This window comes from Oxyura jamaicensis, chromosome 4 (assembly GCF_011077185.1).
Source record: "Oxyura jamaicensis isolate SHBP4307 breed ruddy duck chromosome 4, BPBGC_Ojam_1.0, whole genome shotgun sequence".
Taxonomy (NCBI): domain Eukaryota; kingdom Metazoa; phylum Chordata; class Aves; order Anseriformes; family Anatidae; genus Oxyura; species Oxyura jamaicensis.
This window is the reverse complement of record NC_048896.1, coordinates 64,562,386-64,589,517: the sequence shown is the minus strand read 5'-3', so window position 1 is coordinate 64,589,517 and position 27,132 is coordinate 64,562,386. Positions and strand designations below refer to the sequence as shown.

Sequence of the window (27,132 nt, the reverse complement as noted above, 5' to 3'; positions counted from 1 at the left end):
ACAGAGTGAAGCGGCTCAGTTTTCCCACGGAGGGCAGTAAGTGAGCTAAGAACGGACTTGTCTGGCAATCCCAGGGAGACTTACCCACTACCCCACGAGGACATTTCGACCTGGCATCCTGTCAGCAGACTGACAGGATCGAGTACTGCACACATCTTTGCAGATGCTGGTGCAAGGCTACGCCGACATCAGAGTACTTGCCCAACGGACCTGTCACCGGGGAATGATGCACAGAAGGAGGAGAAGAGAATACACTAACAAATACAGCCGGACCTTCTCCATTTTAATTGGTTTTCCAACCCTGAAATACTTAGGGACTGTTTTGTAGCAGTCTGAAAACGGCACTGAAGAGAAGCACTTCACCTTCCCCAGGGTATTTGCTCCGGACCGCTAATTCTGCAAGACGCAACCACAGTACAAGTACAGAGAAGAAACTGCGAAGCAAAACAGGAGCAGTCATTTCAGAGCCTGATTACTGCCTTTTCTATCCTGAAGCCATCACAGAGTGAGGATGAGAACCTCTCTGAAAATACCGACTTTTGTAAAAGATAACAGCTCCTCCACAGTATTACAGAGGCAAGATTTACGCAGGATTTTAAATGAACAACAATACAAACAAAGCAGCAGACATTTATCACGGTGATCACTGGAAGTTGCTACCTGGCAATAAATCCTTGTATGTGATTTACTGCCAGATTCATGTACAAGCTCAGCTATGCAGAACAGCTCCTGAGAAGATGAATAGCATCATTTTAAGGTTGTTAAAGCACAATTATGATCACATTCCTACCAAACCCTACTGAAGCTTGTTCCAAACCCCACAGCTTTCTAACTATCTTATCATCTCAAATTTGATTTCAAGTCCTGCTTTTCATTAAAACTGATGACTTCAGAAACATCCTAACACCTGAAAATTCAACACCCAGTGTTATTACTTATATTAGATGCTAGCTTACAATACGTGCTGAAAATCAAGCCTTGCTGCACTTCAATTAAAAAAACGTATAAATCACAAGAGGTGACAAGCTGCCAGTAGCAGTTACAATTACACAAATGGTTGTTTTCTGGTGCCAAATTCTTTGGGGAAGTGGTTGACCAGCCCTGACCCAGCTAACATCGAGCAGGAACATTGAGCAACTCCTAGAAATGGGAAACCAGCAGCACTGAAAGGTGGCAAGCAGTTTTGCACAGTGCCTCCTCCCTGCACACCCAGCACTGCCCTTCATCCGGGGACATGCGGGCGCCAAGCTGATCGCGTCCGTGTCATGCTTCACACGAGGACTAAGCCACAGTTGCCTTTATTACTGAATTACAAACCACACACAGCAAAAGGAAGACAGAAGACAACTGAGAAGATGTCACTGCAGCGGGCAGACAAAAGGAGGTGTAGACACATGCACATATTATGAAAGCAAAATGTTTTCACCATGACTTCCAGTTCTTCTCTCTGGAAAACAACCGGTGTAGCTACTAAAATCTCAGGTTGGTTGAATTACAGTTCAGAAATAGAAAATGCCCACAAGAATGGGCAAGTTTCTGCTGGTGAAAGCAAAAAGCCCACGAACAACAGCATAGCACCTGATGGAATGAGAAATACAGAAAGAGCTTCAAGAGGAATAGATTTCAAGATGTTGTTGCCAAACACAGCTGCTTTAGCACCCTGGTGGCAGCTCTGCATAGTTTCCCTCATACGGGGCACGAAGGGTACCAGCAGCTCTCCGAGTGGTGTGAGCCCTCCTGAGGTTGCTGAGGAGCCCAGGGCACAGACCTCGCGTCCGCAGCCTGGGGAGCATCCAGCTCCTCATAATTCACCTCGTGGCCCTCATTTCCACAGGGCTTTGCCTTTCAAGCGGCCCTTCCAACAAACATTTTCCTAACAAGCATTTGAAGCAAAGCAGAACGTTAGCAAGCTGTCCTGGCACCCCGGAGGAGAAGGCTTCAATAGTGGTCATTTGGAAGCGGTGAAGCATTTTATAAAACTGCAGGCTTTGCCCAAGCTATTCCGGAGTTTTCCTTCCGATCCTAAAACAGCAGCTGCTCCTGGATAGAAGAGCAACTTTAGGAAAAGACCATGTGATGCTCAAAAGAACTGCAAGAATCACACGGAACAAAGGACACGGCTACTCCAGCCTATGTCTTGTGAGATTCACATTTCAAAAATGCAATTTATCCTCGCTGATGAAAAAAAGCCTGGAAGTAATATAGAGTAAGCATTGGTCTCTTTCTTCATTACCGTTTCCTAACGTTGGTAATATGTAACAAATGATTTGCAAGCTTGCTCTCCCATTCAATGTGGAAAACAATACATCATACCAATGTATTATCAGCTTCTTTTCTGAGTTTGATTTTTCTCCCCCGGAGACAGAGACAACTTGGAAGGCATTCAGGGCTGAGGAATGAAGACGAGCATTTGGCTGGACTGACGCTGTGACAGCCAAGAAAAGAACTCGAAGCATTCCGAAAACCTTCCAAGGGTGCAAACAGCCAGGGGAACGACGACTGGGAGGGAAGGATGACTAACATCAGCTCACTAAGGCAGGTAAGCACGTGTAAGTCCCCCAGTAGGGTGAGGTCAGCACCATTTCTCAAACCACAGCTTTAAATGCTGTCCTGACTGGATGGAAGCACGAAGGTTCAGGAGGAAGCATCTCCGTATCCCTCCCTGCTAATTATTTGGTGTGGAAGAAAACACCCCAAAGTCAAAACTGCTTTTACAGCGGTTTGCACAAAGACAGTGTCTAATCCGAACAGGTCAAAACCAAGAATTTCAACATATGAAGTCATGAAAATGTGCGATGGACCAAATAGCAGTATGCAGCTTTTTATTTTTTTTATCGCCTTTGAACCACAGAAGTAATTTTCCTTCCTACGTTCCCTGGACTACATGGAATTTAGTCCTTATTTGCATGACAGCGTGCAGAAGTTTTCCTCTTTCAGCCTGCAGATTGACACAAACAACTGGAACAATCCTTCCAGGGGTCTAAAAGCACGCTGCGTGTTTCTCAGCTCGCTGTTAGCTCAACATGGACATTCCATGTCCCTGCTTCCCGTTTCATGCTAACACGCTGCATTTTTCTCAGCAATCCTTCTCTGTCTCCCTCACGGGGTTCCAGGACAGGCTAACACAATAGAAATGGAAGCCTTTGTTCGGGGAGAAATCACAGCAGTTCACCCCAAACCTGCCGGTGAAGCTCTCACAGCGTTGTCCCCCTCCTGCCAAGCAAAGTTATTCCTTCTGGTCCGCTGCTGTTAGAACCAGCTCGCAGGTAGCCTCCCAACACACAGATGCTTGGACGCTTCCTGGCCTCCTGTTGTCTCCAGAGGACTTGTTCTCGTTATCAGCATTAAAAACTTGCCAGCTCTGCACACCCACAAGGGGACCAGCCAAAATCTGGCTCTCCAGAAAAATAATGAAGAATAGCTCTTACAATGGCATTGCAAGAGCACATTGTACTTTGATAGCAATAAAACATGCCTGAAGAACAGCTTCTCTATTTTATGACAGCGGTATCAGCATAACTATGCAAAAAAAAAAAAAAAGAAAAAAAAAAAGAAAAAAAAAAAGCACAAGTTATCCTGACCACCTTAGCTGTGAATAAATTACTACAGAGTAATGACTGAGTCACTGACGGCATACTTTGAAACTTGCTGATGCTTAAGGCAATTTGCGTGGCTTTTAAAACATCGCAGTGCACCGAAGGGAGAATGGGGGATTACGGATGGCCAGCTGAGACGAGGGATTCACTTTAAGCACTGAAAACCTGGCCGTTTCAGTTCAGCAACTCGCTGCTGCATTTGAGACAATGCCCAAGCCCCCACAACACACCAGAGCATCTGGAGTTCATTTCCCTTTGTGTTGCGCTGCCCCCACTGCCCAAATTAACGCAGCGTTTTCATCCAGTGCCACCCTGGGCTATTCAACAGTGTTTTCTTGAATTCTGCAAGCAAGATAAAATCCAGAGCTCCACTTGGTTGAGCTGGATGTCTGTGATCAATAAGGCGATGCAGGGTCTGTCTCCTGACTGACAGAGACCATTTATTTTCACGCAAGCGTTCGCTGGCAGGCTGCGGCCGTCCACCACTTCCTTCCCGCAGAGGCCTTGCGGAGCCCAGCAGCTGCGTGTCGTGGCAGCGCGGATGTGTGCCACTATTGCCAGCGAGCAAACACGCCGAAGTGCCAGCTTGGGTAAACCAAAGGGGTTGGAAAGGCCCGGAGAGCCAGGGCGATTATTCGTTTTGGTAACGCGGATTTCCCCCCCGCTCTCCCCCAGCCTGCAAATGGCGTCATTCCACATACATTTCTCGTCTCTCCACACAGAGAGGATGATGTATGTTTAAAGGAACTCACGAGCACTTCTCAGGGAGGTACGGCTTCTGTTCAGGCTGGCAATGCCTGACTGCTCTTGCAGCACCCTTTGCACTTCTGCAGCCCTCTCCCAGTGGACAAGACTGTGGGGCCCTGCTCCGTGCATCACGGCCATCTTCACTCATCTCCTCGCAAATCCAGGCAGTCGCAAAAGACACCTGGGCAGCAAAGCATCAGAGCTCTCAAATAAGCTCTTCCAGACAGCCAGTGATGAAGTACCTGAAGCTAAATACATGGCAGTAAGGCATCACGATTCCATCTCCGCAGGTTTCATGTCGTAGCCCCAGGAACGCCACGTTAACTGAAGAAGCTGTAATGAACTCGCAGCACACACAAAACCGAGATGCCATCAGCAGGAGCTGGCCATGCCGGGCCCAGGGCGCTGTTTTCAGGATCCCCAGGACAAAGCAGCCCCGATTTCTGCACACAGAGATGGGCACACCGCAGCACATCCCCACCTTCGTGGCTGAGTACCACCTGCTCGTCAGCAAACTCAGTCCTGTCCTGTGCGAGCATCAGCCTTAAGGGTGAGACTTTTTCCTGATTTCCCGCTGCAATTTCAGAGGCTTTCAGATGACTGTGCTGGCTCCAGCAGACCTACCCCATGAAATGGGTTCACCTTCTGCACCTCCGTTCCCTGCTCCACAAGCTTTGCAGTTCAAACAGCAATCCTCAGGAGGCAGCAGCATGCCAAATCCCTTAACAAAAGATGCTGCTTAACAGGAAACTGGTATTGCTTCTGCATGTCAAGGCAATTTAAACCCAAGAATCTGCTGGTTTTACGACGCTGCATGACACAACATACTAGCACTGAGCAGGGTCAGCAAGACCCCTGTCGTTTCCACAAAGTTCAGTTCGCTCCAGCCACCTGCAGTTTCAGCCCACGTGCTTTCGTCCCAGGACAGCTGACGGCCACCTTCCGCCTGGGCAGCACCCTCCTGATGAAGACCTGGCCAGAAGCGGGACATTTTCTACAAGCTTTCAGCCAAACCGCAGTCTCTTTCTCAAGAGATCTTCCAGCACCACCAAAAATATCACAAGTTGCCACTCCAAGGCACTCTCTAAAGAGCTCTGTAAAAGTTTAATAGGCCGGTTAAAGAGGGGAGAAATTGCAGGATCGTGTCACGATTTCCACAGCATTTTACTTCTTCCTACCTTAATCGTCTCAAAAAATGGTGCACATGATGGGCTAGCCAAGAAACACAACAGCTTCTTTTTGTTCCACTCTCCATGAGCCCCAGAACAAACTGTTTGCTCTTATCAGTTTCCAAGCGATGTGTCTAGGCATCCAGGCTGAAAAACTAGAAGAGCCATTCAAGCCTCCCGGCTTGTAAATATAAAGCCAGCTTGTTGAACAGGCCTATTTGGTGCCGATTTATTTCTCATTTCCAATAACTCCTCTCTTCATTTTTGCAGTGAGACTTGAGCCCTTTCGTTGCTAGTCATCTCTACCAGATGCCCAAAAGCTGTGCGTCTGCCTGCTTCTGAAAACACAGCGGAGCTTCCCCTTTCCCCAGATGCCCAGCAGCGCTGCCAGCTCATTTCTGAGCTCAGGTTTTCATCCTCCTTCTGGGCACGGACATTAACTCCACGCTGATTGGCAAAGGACCTTGCTGCCACCAGTTCTACACTCAATATTCGCCAAGCAGGCACCCCGAAGCCTGCAGCCGTGCGTTTCGCTGTGCTGGTGGTACACCACAGCCAGCATTCGAGCACGGGCTCCAGCTGTCCGTGATGTCCTCATAAACAGGGATTTGGGACGCGCTTATTATTTGGTTTCCATCCTCCCAGGCAACTCCAGGATCCCTCGGGTTCTTCACAAGCACAGCCATCTCTTTGCTCCTTACAACCCCAAAAAGGTAGATCACAGGCAAGAACAGCCTCACACTGCGATACAAATGAAAACCCACTCCGTCTCATTGCCCTCCACAGCACTGGGCAGGCAAGTGTAGATGCACTTTTTCTCCAAGAAAGAAGTACAAAACAAGAACAATGATGCAGAACTGGAAGGGAGGAAGGGAGGAAGAAAACGTTTGTGTGGTAAATGTTAGGACAGCTACCACAGTTGCCGCCTGCCCTGCCCCAAGAGCCATGTTGGGCAGTCATGCTGCATCAGTTCTGGCCTGAGGAGAGCACTCCCAGCCAGCTGCAAGCGCCCTCCCAGTGGAGCAGCAGCACATGCCCCAGGCACTGAGCATTGTTTCATCTGCACCCAATCCAGCCACCTGCCTAGGCTGCTGCAGCCATGAGCAGCCACCTCTGCTTCCCAGTGACGCTCCTTGCAATGCCACGAAGGTGAGCAGTTACCAGAGCAAGGTGTTTTCACCCTTTCAGCTCGGGTGACGGGAATTGCAGCGGCGAAGGCGTGCTGCGAGCAGCATCACCCCCAGGAAGCACGCTCCCCAGGCACCAGAGCCCCGCTGCCCACCCTGGCCAGGCTGGAGGTGCACGTCTCTGCTTTCAGGGCTGAAACCCAGGGTGCCTCCAGGTCACAAGGCAGTAAGGACATCTGACACAGAGCTAACTGCCAGGTGAGAGCTTTTAATCAACTCCCAGGTAATAAATAAATAAATAAATAAATAGAATCCATCCAACCATTTGAGAAATAATAAGCTTCTCCTTCCTCTCCTTTCCCATCTGTCAACACAACCCAATTGCTCTGGCTACAAGGGAGCCGTCCAGCAGCACTCATCAGACCATCGGTCTGCCAGAGCAACTGGAGCTACTCCCTGTCTGCCCTTCCTGCCCGTGGCAGTGCCTCCCTGACTCCTGCCTGCTATTCAGAACCTCAGAAAAGGGACTGGAGCGCCACAAAGCTTGTCTACAAAATCCCTCAGCAGCACTGCTTGCAGCCCATTACTCTGTTTTTTCTCCTGCCACGGTAGTAGCCTGACCTTTTTGCTAGCATTTCCTTGTCCTGGACTCCCTCAGCACTCAGTGTGATCTCCCTTACTGGGTACTCCCACTAGGCATGGCACAGCAATTGGTCACTACTCACGGGACACAAGTTGCAGGTTATTTACTGCACAGACACACGCAGAGTAACAGTAACCAATGCATCCTTCTGGCTAAGCACCCTCTTCTGTCCCTCCCTAAGAAAATAACAGCGTGGTCAAACTCACGTTTCAGAGCCCTCCTGCTCACGCTGGGCGATGAAGCCCTCCGAAGCAGCATCCTGGGAGCGACAACACCAAACAACACGCAAACGTCTGCCGGCGGTCTCAGCATTTACAGCTCCTTTGCTGACGCTGGCAGAGGATCACCCCATGCCCAGCTTCCCTGGCCACCACGGCAGGGCACTGCTGCGCCAAGGCTTAATCTCCTTACGTGATAACGAGTCTTGACACCGAGCGTGCCGTGTGGTGCGTGCTCAGCAGGCTGCTTTAGCCCTTTCCTGGCGGCGGCCAAGAGCCACGGCTCCTGGAGCCTTGCAGGAGCTGGCCACGCAGTTACTTCCCAGGAGTGCAAAAGCACCACCAAGCAGCTGTGTCAGCAGCCCCCTGCACCCCAGCCCAGCACTCCAAGGCTGCCCAGGAGATCCTCCCTGCTAGAGGAGTTCTTTGGCATCCCACTTTGCTCAGGGAGGGTACACAGACAGGTACCCTGCCTTATCCCTAACGCAGTTGTCTCCCTGCAGCACGTCGAGCCACCCGGTGCCTTTACGAACAGAGATGAAAGCTGCCCTCTCGCACCCACTGGCTGCAATTCCCTCCTGTGAGCAGAGGCTGAAGCATCTCACCACACTCCTAGCAGCTCATGCAGAGGAGAAAGCAACCCAAAGGCACCTGGTCTCTTCTGCTTACCACCAGATCTATGGTCTTCTCCTCAAGTGTCGGTTATTTAAAGCCATGACTTTCAGCAGTGCCCTCTTCCAGCCTCCGGCAGCATTTTCAGTTGTGTCACCTGGGAGAAAAGCCCACCCTAAGAAAGCCTGCTAGCATGAAGTCATAAATCTCTACACAAATGTATGTTAACTATCCTTTCTTATATGTTCCTGGAGGATGAATTTAAGGGTCTCCAACGTGAGCACTGCTGTGCTGCCTCGGGAGGAAGAGCTTCTGGTACAAAGAACCAGTCTTATAGATGTCCAACTTGTTTCCTTCCTATTTTACAGCCATCTCCTCTGAATTGGGCTCCTGCTCCGAGTGCAAGCATAGAAGCCATTCAGCTCACTTGAAACGACATGGTTTTGATTATCGCTCCTCATTTGCCTTTTTTTATTAAAAAAAAATAATTAAAAAAAAAAAATCAGGGTTCAAGTTCTCAAGCTTTTTTCCTCCATCTAAATCCAGGGCAGCTAGAAACCAAAGCGAGCTTACATTTCTTGCATCAAACTATTTCAAAGGTTTGGGCTTAAAGCTCCTCAAATACGGCAGGAACAAGGAAAAGTTTCATAAAAGCTCAAAATCCTTTTCCATGCTAATAACTTAATAATTCAAAGTTATTTCATCACCTTTTGAGGTACTTTTACCTCAACTGTATTTAAAATTGAACCTTCAAGGCTTCAGACTGCCATGTAACAGAGTTATATGCATGCTTTATTTTTAATTAAAAAAAAGCAGCAAATGGCACTGCAAACAAGACCGTCTTACAGCAGACGGTGAATATTTCACCATCCATATGAACAAAGTTAATCCCCAGTCTTGCAACCAGTTAGTGACTAGCAGGTGGTGTTGCTGCTATGATTTCTTTCTGAAATTTCCTTTTTGGCCACAGGGCAGAACTTGTCAGATTAAGCTTTTTGACCAGGACTTCTACCATTCACTTCTCAACTCCACAAAATTTACATCAAAAGTTACTGGGATCAAAACACCTCAGGCTCCAGCAATGCTGCTGATTAAGCTCCCAGATTACTACAGGGAGTACAGTAACACAAAGCCCATCTGCAAACATTAATGGCAGCAGATCACCTTTAGCTCTGCTTAAACACAAAACCTAAGCAGGCTTTTAACTTGCAAACCTGAGGAAGGACTCACAGCCCTTAAAAAAAATGAGGTGTGTCACTATGTCCAAACAAAAAGGCACAGCAAGTTTTCTTTCTCCAGACAAGTCAGCTAACACCTCTCCCTAATTTTGCTTGCTGCTTAAAACTTAAATTAAAAAAAAATAAAAAAATGTGGGAGCAGCTGCACAAATATTGCAAGTGCCAGAGACAGAGCTTCTTTCCAGCCTGCAGGACTTCTCACTGCATTTTGCAAGACCGCTTAGCAGCAACTACCCACACTTGGGACCTGCAATTCTGATCTCAGCTGCGGCTGGGAGGTGAAAGCTTCTCACGCAGCCCCCGGAGCAGACGCACGCACAGGCTGACCGGCACAGAGCGCCACTGGACACCCAAAGCCTTGAAGGAAGCGTCTGGGAGCTCCAAAATAAAAAAGCTTACACACAACAAGCACGCTGCTCACTCCAGCTTTCCTGAACAGCCAAACACTGGGCCAGGGAGCTGATAACTAGACAGATGTACAGTACAGCTATGTCCTTCATCATCTCATGCAGAACAATACCACCAAGTCCACAAATGGCACAGCACTTCCCAAGACAATACTTCGATAACTGAGCAACGGTATCGGTAAAAAAAAAAAAAAAATAGCTTTCACAAGTTTGCCTTCATCTCCTTGGTATGTCTGCATTTACCTCCTCCTCTGTCTGGTATGCTCCAAGAGGACACAGGACGGAGAAGCTTCACACTGTGCTCTGGTAACTCTGGTAATTGATAACTGCAATTCCCCATTCCCAGCCCGAGCAGGTAAAGTGCTCCATTACAGTAATATTTGACTCAAGTAGCCAGTCCTAAATATAGTCATGGTACCAAGAAGATCTTGGAATTACCTCAAAATACTGAAAGAATTATGAGCCACTTCAGCTGCCGCAAGCTGTACCCACATCCAGCTGATCCACGGAGTAAGAGTTGAAGAATGAGAAGCAAATCTCATCTGCAGCCTCTGCAGCACGTTTCTTGCTCCAGCAACACAGCAGTGGCCTCACACACACAAAGCCGTGCCTGACTGTCTGCAGTGCTCTCCTTTCCTGGGTGCTGGCGTGCAGAGCGCTTCAGCTTCTTCATTTCCCGCTGGGACACCCAACCAAGGTGCCAGCAGGGCACACAGAGAAGAACTGCCTACCTGAGGAACCTGCAGCAGGCTTCCAGGCTCTGCTCCGCCCCAGCACACAGGACTCACTTGTGGGATTCACTTTCTAAGCACTCATCCCCCAAACAAGGCTGCAACCTTCACAAATCACAAGTGCAAACGGCCATCCCAGCATGCCCACCAACACCAGTTCTTACCCAGCCTGATGTCCACGCAGCTCTGACTGAAGCAAGGCACGCAACGGTCTGCTGTGGTCCTTCAGTTTCCTTCCATCAAGCACCAAACAGAATACCAGGTTATTTTTTCCCCCTAGTTAAGTAACATCCAGACAAAACAGGATCGTGACAGAGCAAACGGGCGCCTAGGAGGGGACAGCAGTCGTCTCTGCAGCCCAGCGTGCCATCTCTGATGGGGCCTGGGGGCCAAGCAGAAATAACACAAGCACAGAACGTCACTCTCAGCAAGCTACCCCTGAAACCTGGGTTTTCCCTCTACTAACCACAACATTTTCCAGGAAGCATCTGTGCATCTTAATTAGACCTTATTTCCATCTGACTTGTGTGCAGCCCCACCTCCCTTCATTTGTTTCGAACGCCCCACCACTGCCTTCAGATACACCCTGGTGTTCTTGTCCTGGCAGAGAATCACGGCCTTCCCATCCCCCTTGGTAACGCACGCGGCCCTACTTCACTTTTCCTTGCATTCTGACTTTTTTTACACATAATGGCTGTTCAGTGTGGCAGGCAAAGAACACCAAGCCAGGTACAACTTGGAGCTGCTCTAAAACCATAGGCACCTGTAGGAAAAGGACGGGAATTAACTGCTTAGTTCTTGGAAGCAACAGGCATGAAACACGTCGTTTCTAAAGAGGTACTGCTCATAACTGATATCATATGTTACTGCACGGACCTAAACATAAGAGACTAGAAGGTATTTCATGACAAAAAGCTCCATAAGCATTCAACACAGGTTTGTCTTGGTGGGCCGCGGAGCACACAAGCCCCTCAGAACAAAGCAGGGCTGCAAGAACCAGCACGAGTTGTTTGCAGCTGAAAGCGGGGTGCTCGTGGGCTCCCCGGAGGCCCCTGGTTTGGTCCAGCAGGCCAACAGGACACAAGCTGGGCCCAGCAGACAGCGCGAAATCAACAGTTAACAGCTCAGTCACAGAGCGTGCCTGCAAATGAAGAACCTTCCTGGTGCAGGTGGTTTCTGCTCTCAGGGGAAATACCTTATTTTGCTGCTCAGCCAACGGCTTAAAAGCAAAAATAAGACGGTGGCTGAAGACCTGTGCAGGTGACGAGCACCAGGGAAGCGGTTAGTTGTGAACAGGAAAGGCGACGGACAGACGGCTGTCTGGGCACCAGCCGGCGCCTTCTGGCTCAACATCGCACGGGCTGCCAAGAGCTGACAGCACCTGAGAGCATCCTCCTGCAACATCAGCCAGGGGCCCTGCTCAACACAGCCGCCCCCTGACTTGTGCCATTGCAAGGCAATTTAACGAGGAGAGAGAAAATTGCAATATAAAGGTTGTTACGTCTCTGGATTCGACGGGACTGCACCTCAAGGGCTACCTCCAGTGCAGGTATTCAAACACTGAGGAGCGTGGCAGGCAACTGGAAACCGCTTCAGGAGTGGAATAAACGACCTCCAAACATAAAGAAGGATCTGGGATTTTCACTTCTACAAAAAACAAAGGCCAAGAGCAAGGCAGCAGCTCAGATGAAGCAGAAACTTGAAAGAAGAAGGCTATTGAACATACAAAGGACTAATAAGCACCAGAGCTAACAAAGCAGGTAGCTAACGACAAACAGATAAAGCAAGCGGTAAAGCACATACTTTCAGACTGATAACTACACCGAGCGAGTATACTGCAGAATGCTGGGTTGAGAGTCTCAAGTGACTTTCTGTTAGCAAAACCATCTCTTTTTGGAAGAAGTTGCCTAGCTTTTAACGGGAGCTAGTCAAGGACTCCTGTGGTTCATTTTCTACCTGCAGTCCATTCAATACAAAATTAACGTACAGCTTCTCTCTGGTTCTTACCATCCACACTTCGACCACCCAAAAGGAAGCAGCAAAATTGTTGAGCAGAAGGGAAGAGCAAGGGCACGTGCAAGAGGCTGCAGGACAGGAACAGGTCTCTGGGCACGCAGCTCCTCGCACCACCAGCCACCTCCTATTTCCATTCCTGCCCAAACTGACAGGGGAGTAACAAACTCTACAGAAATCTGTTTCCTCGCAGTCCAAGAGTATCAGCCACCTGTTCTGCCTGGAGTCCGCAGCGTCACAGAAGCCACCTACCAGACAGTAAACAGCATTCCTACACCCGAAGCTTTCCTTCACCGTGTTCCTTGTCTTGGAGTTTGTGATGTCTTGTCCTTTCCTTTATGTCTGACAGCGAACACGCAGCCTGCTCAGCCACAAGGCAGCCGAAGTTTGGCTGTGTGTGTGGGCACACTGTTCCAGAGCTAACTCTCCTTATCTTAGCAGGGAATGAAAGCCAAGAAAAGACCATGCAAAGAAAAAAGCAGCTGGGAGACAAGACCACAAACCAAACAAGAGGCAGACAAAACTTTAGGCATCGTGCATGAAGAGACATTAAGTTCTAAGCACATTTATTTTTAACTCAAGCCACTGTATCACATACTGAAGGATGCCTTTTGCAACAACAGAACTTGCCAGAGCACAAGACTTTCACAGGGACTGGAGATCAAACTTCACTCTGTCTTTCTCTCTGCTCATACTTCTGTGCACCTCCCGCGAGTACAACATGGTACTAAACCGATTTTGGCTGCGACGGGATGCTTTGCCCCCTGCATAGCCACAACACCCTCCCTTAACTCTTAGCTCAAGGGGAAACCTTTCCCCCCAAATGCACAGGAAGACACCATCCCCTTACAGGTACAGATCTGCTCCCCTGCACAAACACCCAACCTAGCAGCATCTTGGTGACAGCTGGTGTCTCAGAGTTACTGTCTTCTCCCAGCAACCACGCTTCTTAACACAAACACAATTCAGATTCACGTTAGGCAAACTCCAAGTATTACAGTCACTCCGCTTACACAGGGAATTAATTTGGTTTCTTACTTCTCCCTCTGCAGGACAAGGACACCTACCTAAAAAAGACCCCGCAGTTTATTGCGCTTACCTATTGTGCAATGTCTCTAACACTGGACATGATTTATTTACTCACCCAGTCCCCACCCCCGTTGACAACTGCCTGCATGTTACTGGAACAAATATAGACAGATAAATATTCCCTGCAAGCCCAAATGATGAGGAAAATAAGGATGACTACTGCCTTATCTTAAAAAGAAATCCGCCCAGTAACTCCCAAATGCACTGAAGATTGCCTAACTCTTTGGTGATTAAAATCAAAGTGCTTATTGTGAAGCCTGTCCCAGTGGGCATGTTATGTCTGAAAGCCTGCTACAGGCAGTTCTGGAGAAGAAAAGAAGATGTTAAGACAACCAGCACGAATCCCAAGATGAACATTAACGTGGGCATTGCAGAAAGCACAAAGGGCTTTTATTGCCATTTAAGCCACGAGTCGTCGGATCACGCCCGTACCCCGAGCCCAACCGAGAGGCACGCTGCTGGATGTGGATGTGCTCGAGGCAGAGCAGCACGCAGCCAGGCTCGGGCTGCCCGCACAGCCACCCCTCGGGGCCAAGCAGCCCGGCGGGCTGGCCACGACCGTGCCCTGCTGCCGGCGAGCCCCGCGGCAGCGCCGAGCCACGTCCCCGCTCCCGGCCGCAGCGCCCGGCGCTCCCCGGGCAAGGACTCCTTCCTACCTTCCGCCGGCGGGGTCGATGCTCTCACCCATCAACGCGGTGGCTTCTCGGGACGGACGGGGAAGCAGCGACAGCTTGTTTTAGCTCGCCCGCGCTCCGGGCTGCTTTTCCTTCCCCCTCCCGGCAGCACCCGGCGGATCCGGGCGCACGCAGCCCCAACTCGCAGCCAACTCCCGGCCGGCGCACCAGCAGCGCCCCGACAAGTTGGGAAGCGCGGCTCCGAGCGGCTGGGTGCGTAAATATAGGGTCGGGGGGCTGGAGCGGCCTCCCAGGGCCAGCCCTCAGACGCAGCCCCGGGTTTCGGATTTCATTGGCGGCTCCGGAGCAGCGCCGCGGCTGCCGTGCGGGGAGGATCCCGGCTCCCGGCTCCCTCCCCACGCGTGGCGGCCGGAGCCTCGGGCAGCGCGGCTCGGCCGTGCCCAGCGCCACTTACCGCTGCCGCCCGGCCTGCTCCAAGGGGCTCCCCTCCTGTTGCACAGCAAGCAGCTGACACCGAAACGCCCTGTGACCCAACGCAATTTTTTTCCCTTCCCTCCCCCAGTTTGGTTTGTGTGTGTGTGTGTGTGTGTGTGTGTGTGTGGTTTATGTTCTGCCCGCAATGCCTCTCCAGTCAGCGGAACCCGTTTTCGTGGCCCTGACTCCCAGCCCGCAGCCCTGCCTGCTGGAGAACAGGGAGAGTGATCCCCTGCAGACCTCCGCCGGTCTCCGTGGGACCTCGCGCCACCTCTGCAAGCCTGACTCGGTTGCAAACTCAAAATCCTAACGGGAATTTGGAAGGAAACCCCAGCAGTATCTGGGTTTCGGGAGCAGTGAATGACACCACTCTTCTCTGCTCCCACGTGCATCAGTGAGCATGAGAGCGTGCTGCCCTCCTCCCCGTGCTCGGGAAGAAGATAGAGGATGCGTGGCCTTGGCCAGCCCAGCACATCACAGCCCGCTGCACCACTCCAGGTGGGAGCAGGGCCCCGCTGGCAAACCCTCACCGTCCCTTGTGGAGACAAAGAGCCCACAGCAGGCTGGTGACAGGTCTCTTCCTTCAAATCCCCTTCAGGACACCAAGTTTCTAACACTACACTGCAATGAAGTCCAAAGAAAAATTTCCTAATACTAGTACTTTGATGCAGCACAACGTCACCCCTTCGAGCCTAAGCGGGGCTCCACACACTGTGCATCCTCGTGACCAAGCGCTGCCACTCTCACATCAGGCTGGGGTTCCGATGACTGGAGCTGACCGATTTGTGGAATAAACTAGAGAAGTCTTTCTGCATGACCCGGCACTCAGCACTGCTGCACGTGCAGCACGGACAGGCCCAGGGACACTCGCACAGGCTCCCCTCCCATCGCCCATTTCTTGCAATTCTGTGTCTGCTGGTTCCAGCTGCACCCAGCACAGCAGCACTAAAACATCCCTGCTACTCCAGCGAGTCACAGCCTTCTGAAGGCAACCAGTTTTCCAACAGATTCCACAGACTACGAAGTTTTTAAATGGATGAGGGATGAAGAACATTTACATACTCGAACTCACACTAAGCTACAGCTCACAGCAGGAATGCCACTGCAATGGAGCAGCTTCTGCTTCTAACAAAAAACCATCTAGGAAGGTGTCTGATTACCCAGAGTGAATCCCAACGCTGGCCTCTGCCTCTCAGCAATGCTGCAGTGAGGGCAAAGATCCTCCTACACAGCAGCCGGCCCCAGTGTTGGTGTACGAAGGGGAATACCGAAGGCACTTTGCTCACCCTCCTAGCTTGGCTGAGCGAGCAGCCAGAAGTGAGAACTGTGCAAGCTGCTGAGCACAAGGGAGCAGCCACCATCAAGGAAGGTGGCTGCTCCCATGAGGTGCCTGTCCACGTGGGAGCCGGGCTTTATGCACTGCAGTAACTGACGCTGCATAGAGACCTCAGTAGGACACTTGTGTAACGTTGGTCTCCATCGATCCGCGCCTTCCCTTGACTTGAACAGCAGCCACATCAGCACACAAGGCCTCTTGTTTGGGTTGTAGGAAATGGCTGTTCTGCTACTGTGCTGCTATCACAGAAGAGAAGTAACCCCGGGGAAGTTTCCAGCCACCGAAGCGAGAGGAGAGCGGCACAATGCACTCGCTAGGCACGGCAGCAGGCAGGAAGCGAGTGGGAGGGCAGCCGGGGCTGCTGGCCACAGGGCTGGGCACGCAAAGCCCCTTTCGAGCACAGCAGAAAGCCCGCAGCCACGTGCACACAGCGCCGGGGCTTTTGGAAACCGGGCTGCAGAGCGAGTCACAGCAAGACGAGTTGCTTCTGCAGCCTCACATGGTTTTTCGGGTGTGCTTAGAGACAGGACCCAGAACTGACACCTCTGAGAACTGACTGAGAAGTGCAAGGTCCTCCCTGTACTTGACAGCACTGAGCACTATGCAGGTGGTATCAGGAGTGTCTGGAGAACTTTGTGCATCTTTAAAGCTATCCAAGCTAGCAGGACTGCGCTGTCCAGCAGGGATTTCTTTTTTCTTTTTTTAATCTCAAAAGCCCACAGCCACCGAGCCACCTGCACCTCCTCACCAGTCGCTACATTTCCTCATTCCCCTGCCTTACCACTTTTTCCACCCCTGTTCTTGGTAACTGAGCTGCTGCTGCAGCTTTTAGGGGCACACAACAACACAGCACTTCCTATCTGCGCGTTCTGTCCTCCGGTCCAGTTAAATGTCACTAACGTGGGACTCGAGATGCGCACGCTGCAGAGGGGAGATCCATAATGCCGTCTTCCCGAGAAAGCTTTTCCATCGCCTCCCTCCCCCTTTCGGTATAAGTGCTCAGATGAACATAGTGTTTAGGTTGGATGTTGCTATCGAGCGGGGAACTCGTGCTTTAATATCAGCCCAATTTTGTCTCATCTACTTCCTTCAAGCCCAGATTGCTGAGTCTAGAGTCATACCGAAAACGTTATGAATAACAAATTAAGTTAAACTGGACACACAAAAGGAAGCTGATTCAACTATGATCTGGCTGAGGAAACCAACGATGGAGACCCCTGCCGGGTGCATGCCAAGTCCTATTAACACAGCCCTCAGAACCAGAAAGCTGTCAGGAGCCGCTGGGTAGGGCTTTAATAGATGTAGTGGCAATTTGTGGCATGACAGAGCCATGCAGAAATGCAGAAACAACGAGGTACACTAACAGAGAGCTTTAAACCTATTTTTTTTTCAGCACTCAGCAAGTATGGGATTTGACTCTTTCACAAGGCTGCTGACAGGATCCTAGATTAGATTGGATTTTACGACACTTGGTCTTGATTTCCTCAAGTTCTTACAATATCGCTCCAAGATTACTTAGGAATTAGGCCTTACTCACATAAACATGGCATGTTTTCCCAGCCATAGAGCAAATTTCATTTGGGCTTGCCAGGCAGGAGAATGATGACTGACCCTGTATCTTCGTTCAGATGCAGAGGACATAGGGACACGCATCCCTGCAAGGGGTGGTAGCACACAGGAAGGAGTAAAGTTAAGGAAAACTTGCCACTGCAGCCATTCCAACAGTGAAAGCTGAGTTAATACAAATCAGAGCTCAAAGTAACTGACCAAAACAATTCTGGACACCGGACAAAACATGTTACAACTGAACACCTTACTTACCTTCCCTTCTACATAGGATAAAACCTTCAAATCTACACCTTTCATGGGCTGTCTACCTAAGCTGCCAATGAACACTTTGCAAAGCCCCTGGTGATACACTTTTTTTTATTATTATTTTGTAAATAACAACAGAAAGAAGGGTATCTTCCTACAAGCAGAAATCCCCAGGGGTAAGGAGTGTCCTTGCCTGTCCCTGCTATGAACACTGACACTGCAAAAAAAAAAAAAGGATTTCTTCCCTTTAAAAATTAAGAGCTATACTGCAGCCCTTCTGTGGTGCCATATGTTTCATAAACCTCTTCAGTTGTCCATTTTGCAGCCGCAGCAGCCTGGTATGAAAACAGACTGTTACAATAGAAATGGCTTGGTGCACAGCCTTTGTACAGTTCATTTTTGGTATCACATATGTTCAACCTGAAAGTGTTTCAGTTTAAAGAAATCCCACATCCAGTAGACGTGGGACGTCAGCAGGCAGGAACCCCAGGGCTGCCGGTGGGCTCGAGCCAGCCATCACAGCACGCACCGGACTGCAGACAGCACGGCTCCAATCCTCCCCACCTCTGCTTGCTTCCCCAGCACCATCACCATGTTTCGTTTGCTGCTCTTCTCTCTCTTTCTTTGGTGAACACTTGAAGCAGGGAACATTTATTAACAGCCAAGGGCCAGCCAGTTTCTCCCCAAATGGCCCACACAGTAAGAACTACTTTCAGGTACTGGCATTAAAAGAACAAGGTAGCTTGCATGGAGAAACTGGAACCCAGCTTGGCATTTTCCACTTTGCTCAAGCTCATTACAGAAATCTCCAGTCTGCACTGCCTGAGACAACAACTGCAGATATTTTGTGCTTTGAACAAAACCGAAAGTTACACAGCTGAAATTTCAGAGGTGGTGTTAGTTTATATCAAGACAATGAGAAATCAAGTAACAATACGGAGGTCTAACCTCCTTAGTGAATTCAGCTTGTTTACCAGGAAAGCCATATTGTCAACATTAATGACTTCATTCTGCATTAAAAATATTTGGTCTCTGGCTTTAAGACTAGCATCTTCAAGTCTGGAGATACATTAGTCACAAATTGTGCCCTCAGTTAAAAACGCTTCTGTGCAGTACTCGGCATCTGAAAAAATGTTGAAGCCAGCTGCACAATGCCCACAAGTCAGGAGACCAATTAGTATCATTAACACTGCTATTATTGGTTTTGGTCTGTTTAAGCTCATCATCTTTTTTTCTGTTTAGACGAGGCATTTAATATTTCTTTGAGTAGTCAGAGTAAGAAAGGATAATATCCTACCTGCAGAATGACCAGAAACAAAGACTGTAGTACAAAATCATGGTGAGAAGATAATTCTGGCTACACCCACTGCAACCAGAGTACTCTGTTACTATACCCTGACATTCAAAAAATTCACTACACGAGCACAAGACAAAGCACCTAGCAAGAGGGAAGCTGTTAAGTGTCAGGATTTATTTTGCAGATACATTTAAAACACACCAATGCTTTAGGCAGAACCAAACAGCACAGTTACAGTCTGCATTGTCTCACCTCGTTCTCGCAGACGCCAACTCTGAGCAACTCCTCTTTCACTAAGCAGCAGAAAAAAAGCTACCCGCAAATACTTGGAGCATCTCACCACTGGCCCAGCAATCTTCTCACGTTGCTAGTAAGTGAAGACATGTTCTTAGACATCATAAGCAAACAGGAGCTCCAGTTTACATGCCTCGTAATAGGTGGGACGGGAAATAGTTAATAGGTGGGATGGAAAATAGAAACATCCACCCTGTAAAGCAGCACTAAATTTACAAGGGAAAAACAGCACCCCGCGGTGAACCTGGCTGCAGGAATAAATGCATCAAATGTGATGAATTTCACAGAGTTATGTCCGTGGGTAAAGAACTCAGCACAGCCTCAGCAGCCAAGCTGTACAAGTGTCACGGTGTCTGTATTTCACTGTCCCCACCGCTTCCACTGGGCAGTCTCCCCCACCAAACCTGGCGGGAGGGCCCTCACGCATCCAGCTCTGAGCTCATCTCTAGAGAGAAACCTGAGAACACCTCAGGAAACTTCCTGGGGTGGTACCAGATGCCTTCCTCTGCTTCCTTGTAACAGAAAGCTCTTACAGCAAATGTACAGGTACAGCTATTGCATGAGGCACAACCTGAGTCCTTGTAAAATCCTCTGAGTCCCCATTTATGACAGCACTGACTTCTGCTGCTCTCTGCGACAAAACATCGCCCCAGACTGCTGTGGTTATGTTACACCAGCGAAGAACAAGTACAGAGGGGTACAAGGCAGCATCTCAAACAGCTCTGTGGATGAAGGAAACGTCTGCAGTTTAGGAAGGAAGCACTGAAAAAGCGAACAGAGGCATTACCCTGCATTTCAGCGCGGAGAGGGGGCACTGTGACAAACCAGCCAGCACATAACAGACAGGGGTTCCCCGGGGGCAGGCCCGACAGGCCCGACTGCCACCCTGACGAGTGACATGCCTCATCACGCAGCCTGCGTCATTTAAGAGGGAAAGGGAAACAGTGCAGAGAGAAATATGGGCGGATCACTACCGATAGCTACTGGAAAAGCTAAGGAAACAACTGTCAAGCAAATTGCTCGCCAAGTGCTCCCCTGCATAGGGAACAGGCTCAGTCACCAGGGACAGATGAAAAATTGTCTTTTAAAAGATGTGTGTAAGGCAGTGAAGAAAACACCACATACACGTTCCTTGGTCAGCTGTTGTTAGCGAGCACGTGTGATGAATGAGCCCGAGTAGGCACGGGTGATGGAAGGGAACAGCTCAGTTCCCTCGTGCTGAAGGATTATTTTAAGGAACAAGTCAACGAAGACGACTGCTAAAATGCCTTGAATTCACCCAAGAAAGTCCCTGTGAGAGGATTGCTCCTGTCAAGGCTTGCACAGTACCTTAGAACCGAGCACAGCATTTCCCAGGCCACACGTACCTCATCTTTCCACATCCATCCATGCCTGCAGGCCCAAGTGCCCCCTCTAGTCCCATCGCATTGTGTCACAACAGCCCGTGTCACGGGTGAGGTACCATGGATACCTAATGCCCCGGTGACATGCAGACCTGGAGCCCCCGTCACCAGCACTCTGTACACCAGGGGAACCTCACTCAGCTCCTGGAGCTTTGGCAAAGGCAGAGATCTGCTTGCAGGACGTGGTCTGCAAGCCTCAGGTCACAATGATCTCAGGGCTTTCCTGGCACATCCATCAGCACTTCCTTCAAGGAGAGATGTCTGCAGGGGCTGACAACATCTGCCATCCTACTACCACAAGCGTTATGTTATCTATTTTACCCCTCTGCGTAGCTTACCCTGCTTACCACCAGAGCTCAGGTGGCTTTTGGTAGCAGACAGTTTGCCTTCTCTCAGGTCTCATGGACACTTCCTGCCACACTTCAGCTTTCACATCCAAGTTACTTCTCAGTTCTGCGAATCAGGTCTCACTGTCTCCATTACGTGGTGCACAATCCACAAAGGAAAAGCCAGCACAACTGCCCTCTGCAGCAGGCCAGCTAGCAGGACTCAAAGCATCACCCGGGAGCCGGGGGCTGGGCACCAACTATGTGCCGTGCTGTAGCACAGAGCTGAGAGCCAGCACGCACAGCCACAGCTCCTGCCTCACCCACGGAGTGTTTGAGCACTGCCTGACAGCTGCTTCCCATCCAATCCGCCCTGCTATTTGTGCTGGGAGCTTTCAGAGCCCCAGTTAAGCTCTCTGAATTCCAACAAGGGAGTCAAGTGACAGACAGCTCCAGCAGCAGATGCAGTATTACCAGAAGACACAGCAGTGCCATGTCACCCCTTGCTCTTCCACTCGGCCAGTAGCATCCTGAGATACAACAATCCTGTGTCTCAAACAGCCATAGTTCCAAAACACTTCCTCAGGTACCCAGAGCAAGACATCTCAAACATCTGTTCTGGCCCTGTATCTTTGCTGCTAGAGATCCGTTTATCTCTGTTTGTGGCCAAGTAGTTCAGAAGACCACCAAAGAACCAGAAGATATCTATTTAGGAGACCAGCAAGGAGCATTTGCAGTGTAAATAATGTCTAGGATGCTAACAGCATTTGCATCATTTACCTCATTTCCAGCAAGCCTTTCACACAAAGTTGGCAGCCCTAGGAAACTAAAAGCTTCTCTCTGTTAAGGCATTGATTAACAAAAATCTATAGGATCAACATACTGGGAAAAAATAATCCAGAAAGGCTTTGAACAGGCATGACAACACCAAAGGGCTCAGCCTGCTGCCTCAGTACGCTTGGTTCTGTGAACGCCTAGCTTCTTGAGGTACAACTTGCTTGGGCACAAAGAGACAAGGCTCCTCCTGCATCTGCGGGGGGACCCAGGTGATTATAACACTTAGCGAGGGCCACCTCATCCAGCCCCCGCTGCCCCCTCAAGCTCCTCGCTAGCCGAACGTGGCCATACACAGGACTACAGAGCAGGATGAAAGCCCAGCTGGCTGCATGAGAAAACAAGAAACTTGCTGTGGAACCAGAGTGCGCCTCATGGACGACCGAGCCCACAGCAGGACTCAAATCCTTCACAGGGAGGCTGCCAAAAACCTTTCTAGTTCTAGGCCAGAGCCTGGATGTCAAACACAGACACGAGCCTTAAGGCAACCTGAGCCTTCCTGCTTAGCAGACATGCAGGGTCTGATGCAAGAGAAGACACAATGGTATTGTGATTAGTGTGGGATTTTTTATTTTTTTTTGTGTTTCTTTTTTTTTAATTTTATTATTTTTTTTTAAGGCCACACTCATTCCTGGCCCAGCTACTGAACGACAACAGCACAGTTTGGCACAGCCATCCCACATCCCCGGACAGCAGCAAGGTGCTGCAATAATGTGACAATGGAGCTGAAAAATGCAGAGTAGAAAAACATGTCCCAGACTGGAGAGCCATTGCTACTGAGCCTCGCACAGAAGTTGTAGCCCAAATCAGAGGCATGACAAGGATATTTCAGCAAATCTTGATGTTAAGAAAACTCACTGTTACCTTCCCCTTCCAAAAACCTAACTGTGGCACTGCTTGCTTCTGGATATCCCCACAGCAATTGCAGTATGTCCCATTAAGGTCTTCTCGAGCACCTAACTGGCAATTCTCAGAACTGACACAGATGCCACGAGTGATATAAACAGAGAACAGGATCCAGCCCAAGAAAAGCAATGAGCTAGGGGCCATGAGATTTGAGTCTGAGTCCAAGTTCCTGCCAGCCAAGCGAATCTGGGCAACCCAAGCTGCTACGCTGGGTCATTTTCTTCCTCCCCTACTTGTAACACATCTGTTTCAACTTAAGCTCAGCAGGACAATGGCTCTCTGTTGCTACAATGCCCAACATTTTGTGCTTCCATTAGGAAGCAACAAAAAGCTTACACGCATAAGGTGACTGTTCAATATCCAGGCAGAGTGCTCAGAGATTCTGGCACAGTGCTTTCTTTACTGTGTTTTCTGCTGCAGAGGAACGGGATGAAGTCACCCACTCAACTGCAATGGAAGCAAAGTACAGGGGAATTTGAGCTGTGCAACCCATCTCGTCAGATCAGGGGACACACCTCATCTCACTTCAAGCAGTTGTGGAAAGCACAAGCAAATAACGCCTTGCCAGCTTTTACACGGACCATAAAAATCAGAGACAGCTCACTCACTTGAGAACCATTCCCAGCAGAAGAAATACATGGGGCAAGCCTTCAGCACTTTTTTCCATATTAGGTGTTTTTCAGATGGCATGGAAGCAGGTAGGAAAAAGAAGCCCAGTACTGGCTCAACTACATGGCGTAAAGTGAGTCTCACAAAAGCAAGTGAGAACTGGATATCATTTTGCATTCAAGAACCCTGGCCTGAGAAACAGTTTGGCACAAAGGCAGCACCTCCCAGCATGTCTCCTCCTGAGATAAGCACTGATACAAAGAGGGGGGCTCAGTGACTCAGCTCTATGCAGCTCACAGCCACTGGAGCAGGGCAGGAGGTCCCACACAGCTGCCTCCCAGGTCTCTCTGTAGGCACCTGCTCACACCAGCACCCCAGTTATTAAATGATGCCGGCAGCTGGGACACTGGAAGGGGCTTCCGAAGGAGGGATGCAGATGCACAACACAGACCATGGTTTTGAGGAGACGCAGGAGCTGTTTTTACTACTGTCCAGTCACATCCATTAAATACCTTTAAGTTTAGCTGGAGACAGCATCACCTTTCATTTCAGACATATTGATTGCAAAATCCCAGTTCTGATGCTTCTGCTCGATTCCTCCCCAGAGGCACTGGCATTGTACTCCTCAGCAGTATTTGTGAAACCACCGCCTCTCACCAGCTGAGCACCCAAAACACCCCATCATTACGGGGAAACAGAGAGAAAATACACGCGTCTAAGAGTTTACAACACTCACCATAACAGTTCAAGTCCTTCAACATCCACAGACTGTTAATTACCTAACATTGTATCAAGAACATACTCCATTTCAGTAAACTCATTGCCATACCTCCAGAGATACCATAGCAAGGTACTCACTGCATGTGGCCCCCAAGCAATAAGAGAACACAAAAGGAGTAGGGACATTAGGAAATTAAGGATCCAAGATAGCTATGGAACAAATTTTGCATAACACAGAAACAAATGGGCACAAGATAAACCTCTCCATTGGGTTAAACAGCTAAAGATGCACAGAACAGGAGATGAAAACACATTACCACGTGAAATAGTGGAAACACACAATTTGATGCAAGGACGTTTGTTACATGCTATGGCACAGAGGGCCTTGGCTTTTGGGAGAGTTTCACTGTACAGACCACCATCCATCACATGTACCTCAGGGACGTGCAGATGAGCTTCAATTCAGAATGGAAACATGGACCTAAGTGCCTTTTCTGACTATTCCCAAAGCTCCCCCACCCTCCTCCCACCCTACACACATTTCCTACCTCTTCACTTCACAGCTTCACTTCACTCCTGTCTAACCGCCCTTCACTGTTGCTGGTTAAATCATGTTTTTACAAATATTTTAAATGGCCTTACTCACCACTGTGGCTTCAACAAAGCTGAAAGAGAAAATGCTCTTCACCAGCTGAAGACCTCTCTCTCTACCAGGAAGTGTTTCTCTGAATTAGGGCTAATATGTCATCACCACCACGAAGAAATATAGGGCTTGTAAAGAGAATAACTGCAAGAGAGAAAAAAAAAAAAAAGGGTAAGTTTGGCTTCATATGTTTAAGTAGTAAAGCAAGATCTACTACAAGGAAATCACATTTGGTTTTAGCACAATGCGATTACAGTAATCAATTGGATCTCTGCTGAAAAAAATAAGTGTCATCAGCGAGTGGAAAACTTGTTAGCAGAAAGAAAGGAGTAAGTGTTTTGTCCTCAAAGGTGAGCAAAACGCCATTAGCATTCATGTTACCAGGAGCAGCCAACAGGAAAACTGTAACGGAGTGTCCAGCAAGCCTATTCGGTCTCTGCTTTTTAGTATTCAGTTACAAATTTTAGTTCCCAGTCTCGTTTCACAAGGGTTTTGCAGGTGTCCCTCGAGGAGCCAGGGTGAGGAGTCAAGAACTTACTGCAGATGCTTTCATGAATGTTATTTTCAAATATTTTTTCTATCCTTCACAGACTGAATGCAAATATTTTTTTTTTACTTTATGGTGGCTCTTCAGTTTTACGCAAACATCTTTCCTAAGCACTTTTTGTGTGTGAGATGAAATATGGCACATTTTGGGATGAGCAAGGGCTGAATGAGGTGAAGCCACTCAGCACATGACTGACAGCAAAGAGATGACCTGAACACAGAAGTAAACCATTTCATTTGACTTGCTTTTAAATAAAGTGTATTCTGAAAAACTGTAATTGATTTGATAATATGTGCAGGACAGCCGTAATTCAATAAGCAACAATGCTTTTATATCTGATTCCATTTTGTTTTTGGAACTTTGAGGAAGGATTTGCCTTGGGTGCTTTTAGTTCACAGCTTGTCCATCAAGTAAATGGATTTGATTTCACCGACCAGAGTGGGATGGAAAGACTGCATTAGTTTGGAGAGGCATGGATTGGAGGTTTCTGTCAAGCCCAGAAAAACAGTACTACTCCAGTACTAGACAGGAAATTCTGAGAGATTTTCAGAAATATTGCAAAGCCCAGTTTGTTTTCATTTCCATTTTTAGTACGTATATAAACAAACCCTAACACAAAAGAGGGGAGGTTTTCATGACGTGATAAAACACTCAGACTACTCCCTTGGTCTACAGTGCCACCAGGATCATTTTACCGTCTTATTTCCCTGCCTCTCCCTGCAGTCCTCACTGGTGTTCTCCCCCTGCACCCTCACTCACCCCTGAAATGACAAGTTGGACTACGACATTTCTCCATGTGGTGACGGGCGAGAAGGGCAGCACTGCACACTGACCTACGTGCTCACAGGGGTGGTTTTAGTCAGACACAGACGGCCAAATGGCGAGGTGATGTTATCCTTCAAGCACGGGATGAAAAAGTGCAGCCATCTGAAACACAGCAAATATAGCAATGACAGGGACACCAGTGCTTCTGGACTAAGCACCAGTCCTTGAGCAAGCTGTTCACGTGCAGGCTGACAAAGAAAAATCGCGACATTCAGCTGCTGCTTTTTTGCAGACAATTCGTGCTTCCAGTTCAGCCAAAGCTCCTTGTATCGTCACTTTCTGGAAGTACTTTATGATCTCTGCCTCCAGAAAGCAATTCCATCACCAAGCAGGAAGGGCAAGCACTGAAGCTGGACCTAAGCCACCGTGTGCACCGCGATGATCAGGCGTACTGCAGCAAACAGTAATTGCCACCCAGATTACAGTTGGTTTCTACATGGGCTGTCCCCACAAGTGGACAAACCCAATTCCAAGACCAAAACAAGTCCCAGCTCCTAACAATCCTCAACCGAAATGACCATTTCACACCCTCTAGCACATTTCTGACAACTAGCTGATCATTTCTGAACTCATAAAAACAACTTTTTTCCCCAGAATCTCAAGCAAGGCCAGCCATTTACTTCACCATGGCTGGTCACAGCTAGTTAACATCCAGCTGCCAAGCATGAACGTGTTCCACAATTACCAACCTTGTGCAAACGATGCCTCCTTGATTTCTGTGATAAAGCACTGAAGGCCTCATTAACTGAGAATACATACTGGTGACAGGAACAGCCCGGGGTACTGAAAAACCTCACAGCGGAGTTTCCCTTCTGCCGCAAACCTGAATAGGCCGTGCAACACCACACGTCAGAACGTTTCCCAGACCCAGCAGCCAC

The 27,132-nt window shown here is 49.0% G+C and overlaps 1 protein-coding gene across 2 annotated transcripts in view; it reads right to left on the bottom strand.

Moving 5' to 3' along the window:
* The window catches only part of ARHGAP24 (Rho GTPase activating protein 24), a 175,780-nt gene extending 160,346 nt beyond the window's left edge, over positions 1-15,434 (bottom strand). Inside the window, exon 1 of one of the 2 annotated variants that reach the window (XM_035323638.1) lies at positions 15,412-15,434. In XM_035323638.1, coding sequence (XP_035179529.1) covers positions 15,412-15,418 — 7 coding nt within the window. In that variant the 5' untranslated portion in view covers positions 15,419-15,434. Of the gene's footprint in view, positions 1-14,246; positions 14,395-15,411 lie in introns of those variants that run through there. The other variant, XM_035323637.1, reaches the window with a different exon arrangement.
* Positions 15,435-27,132: the final 11,698 nt, after the last annotated feature.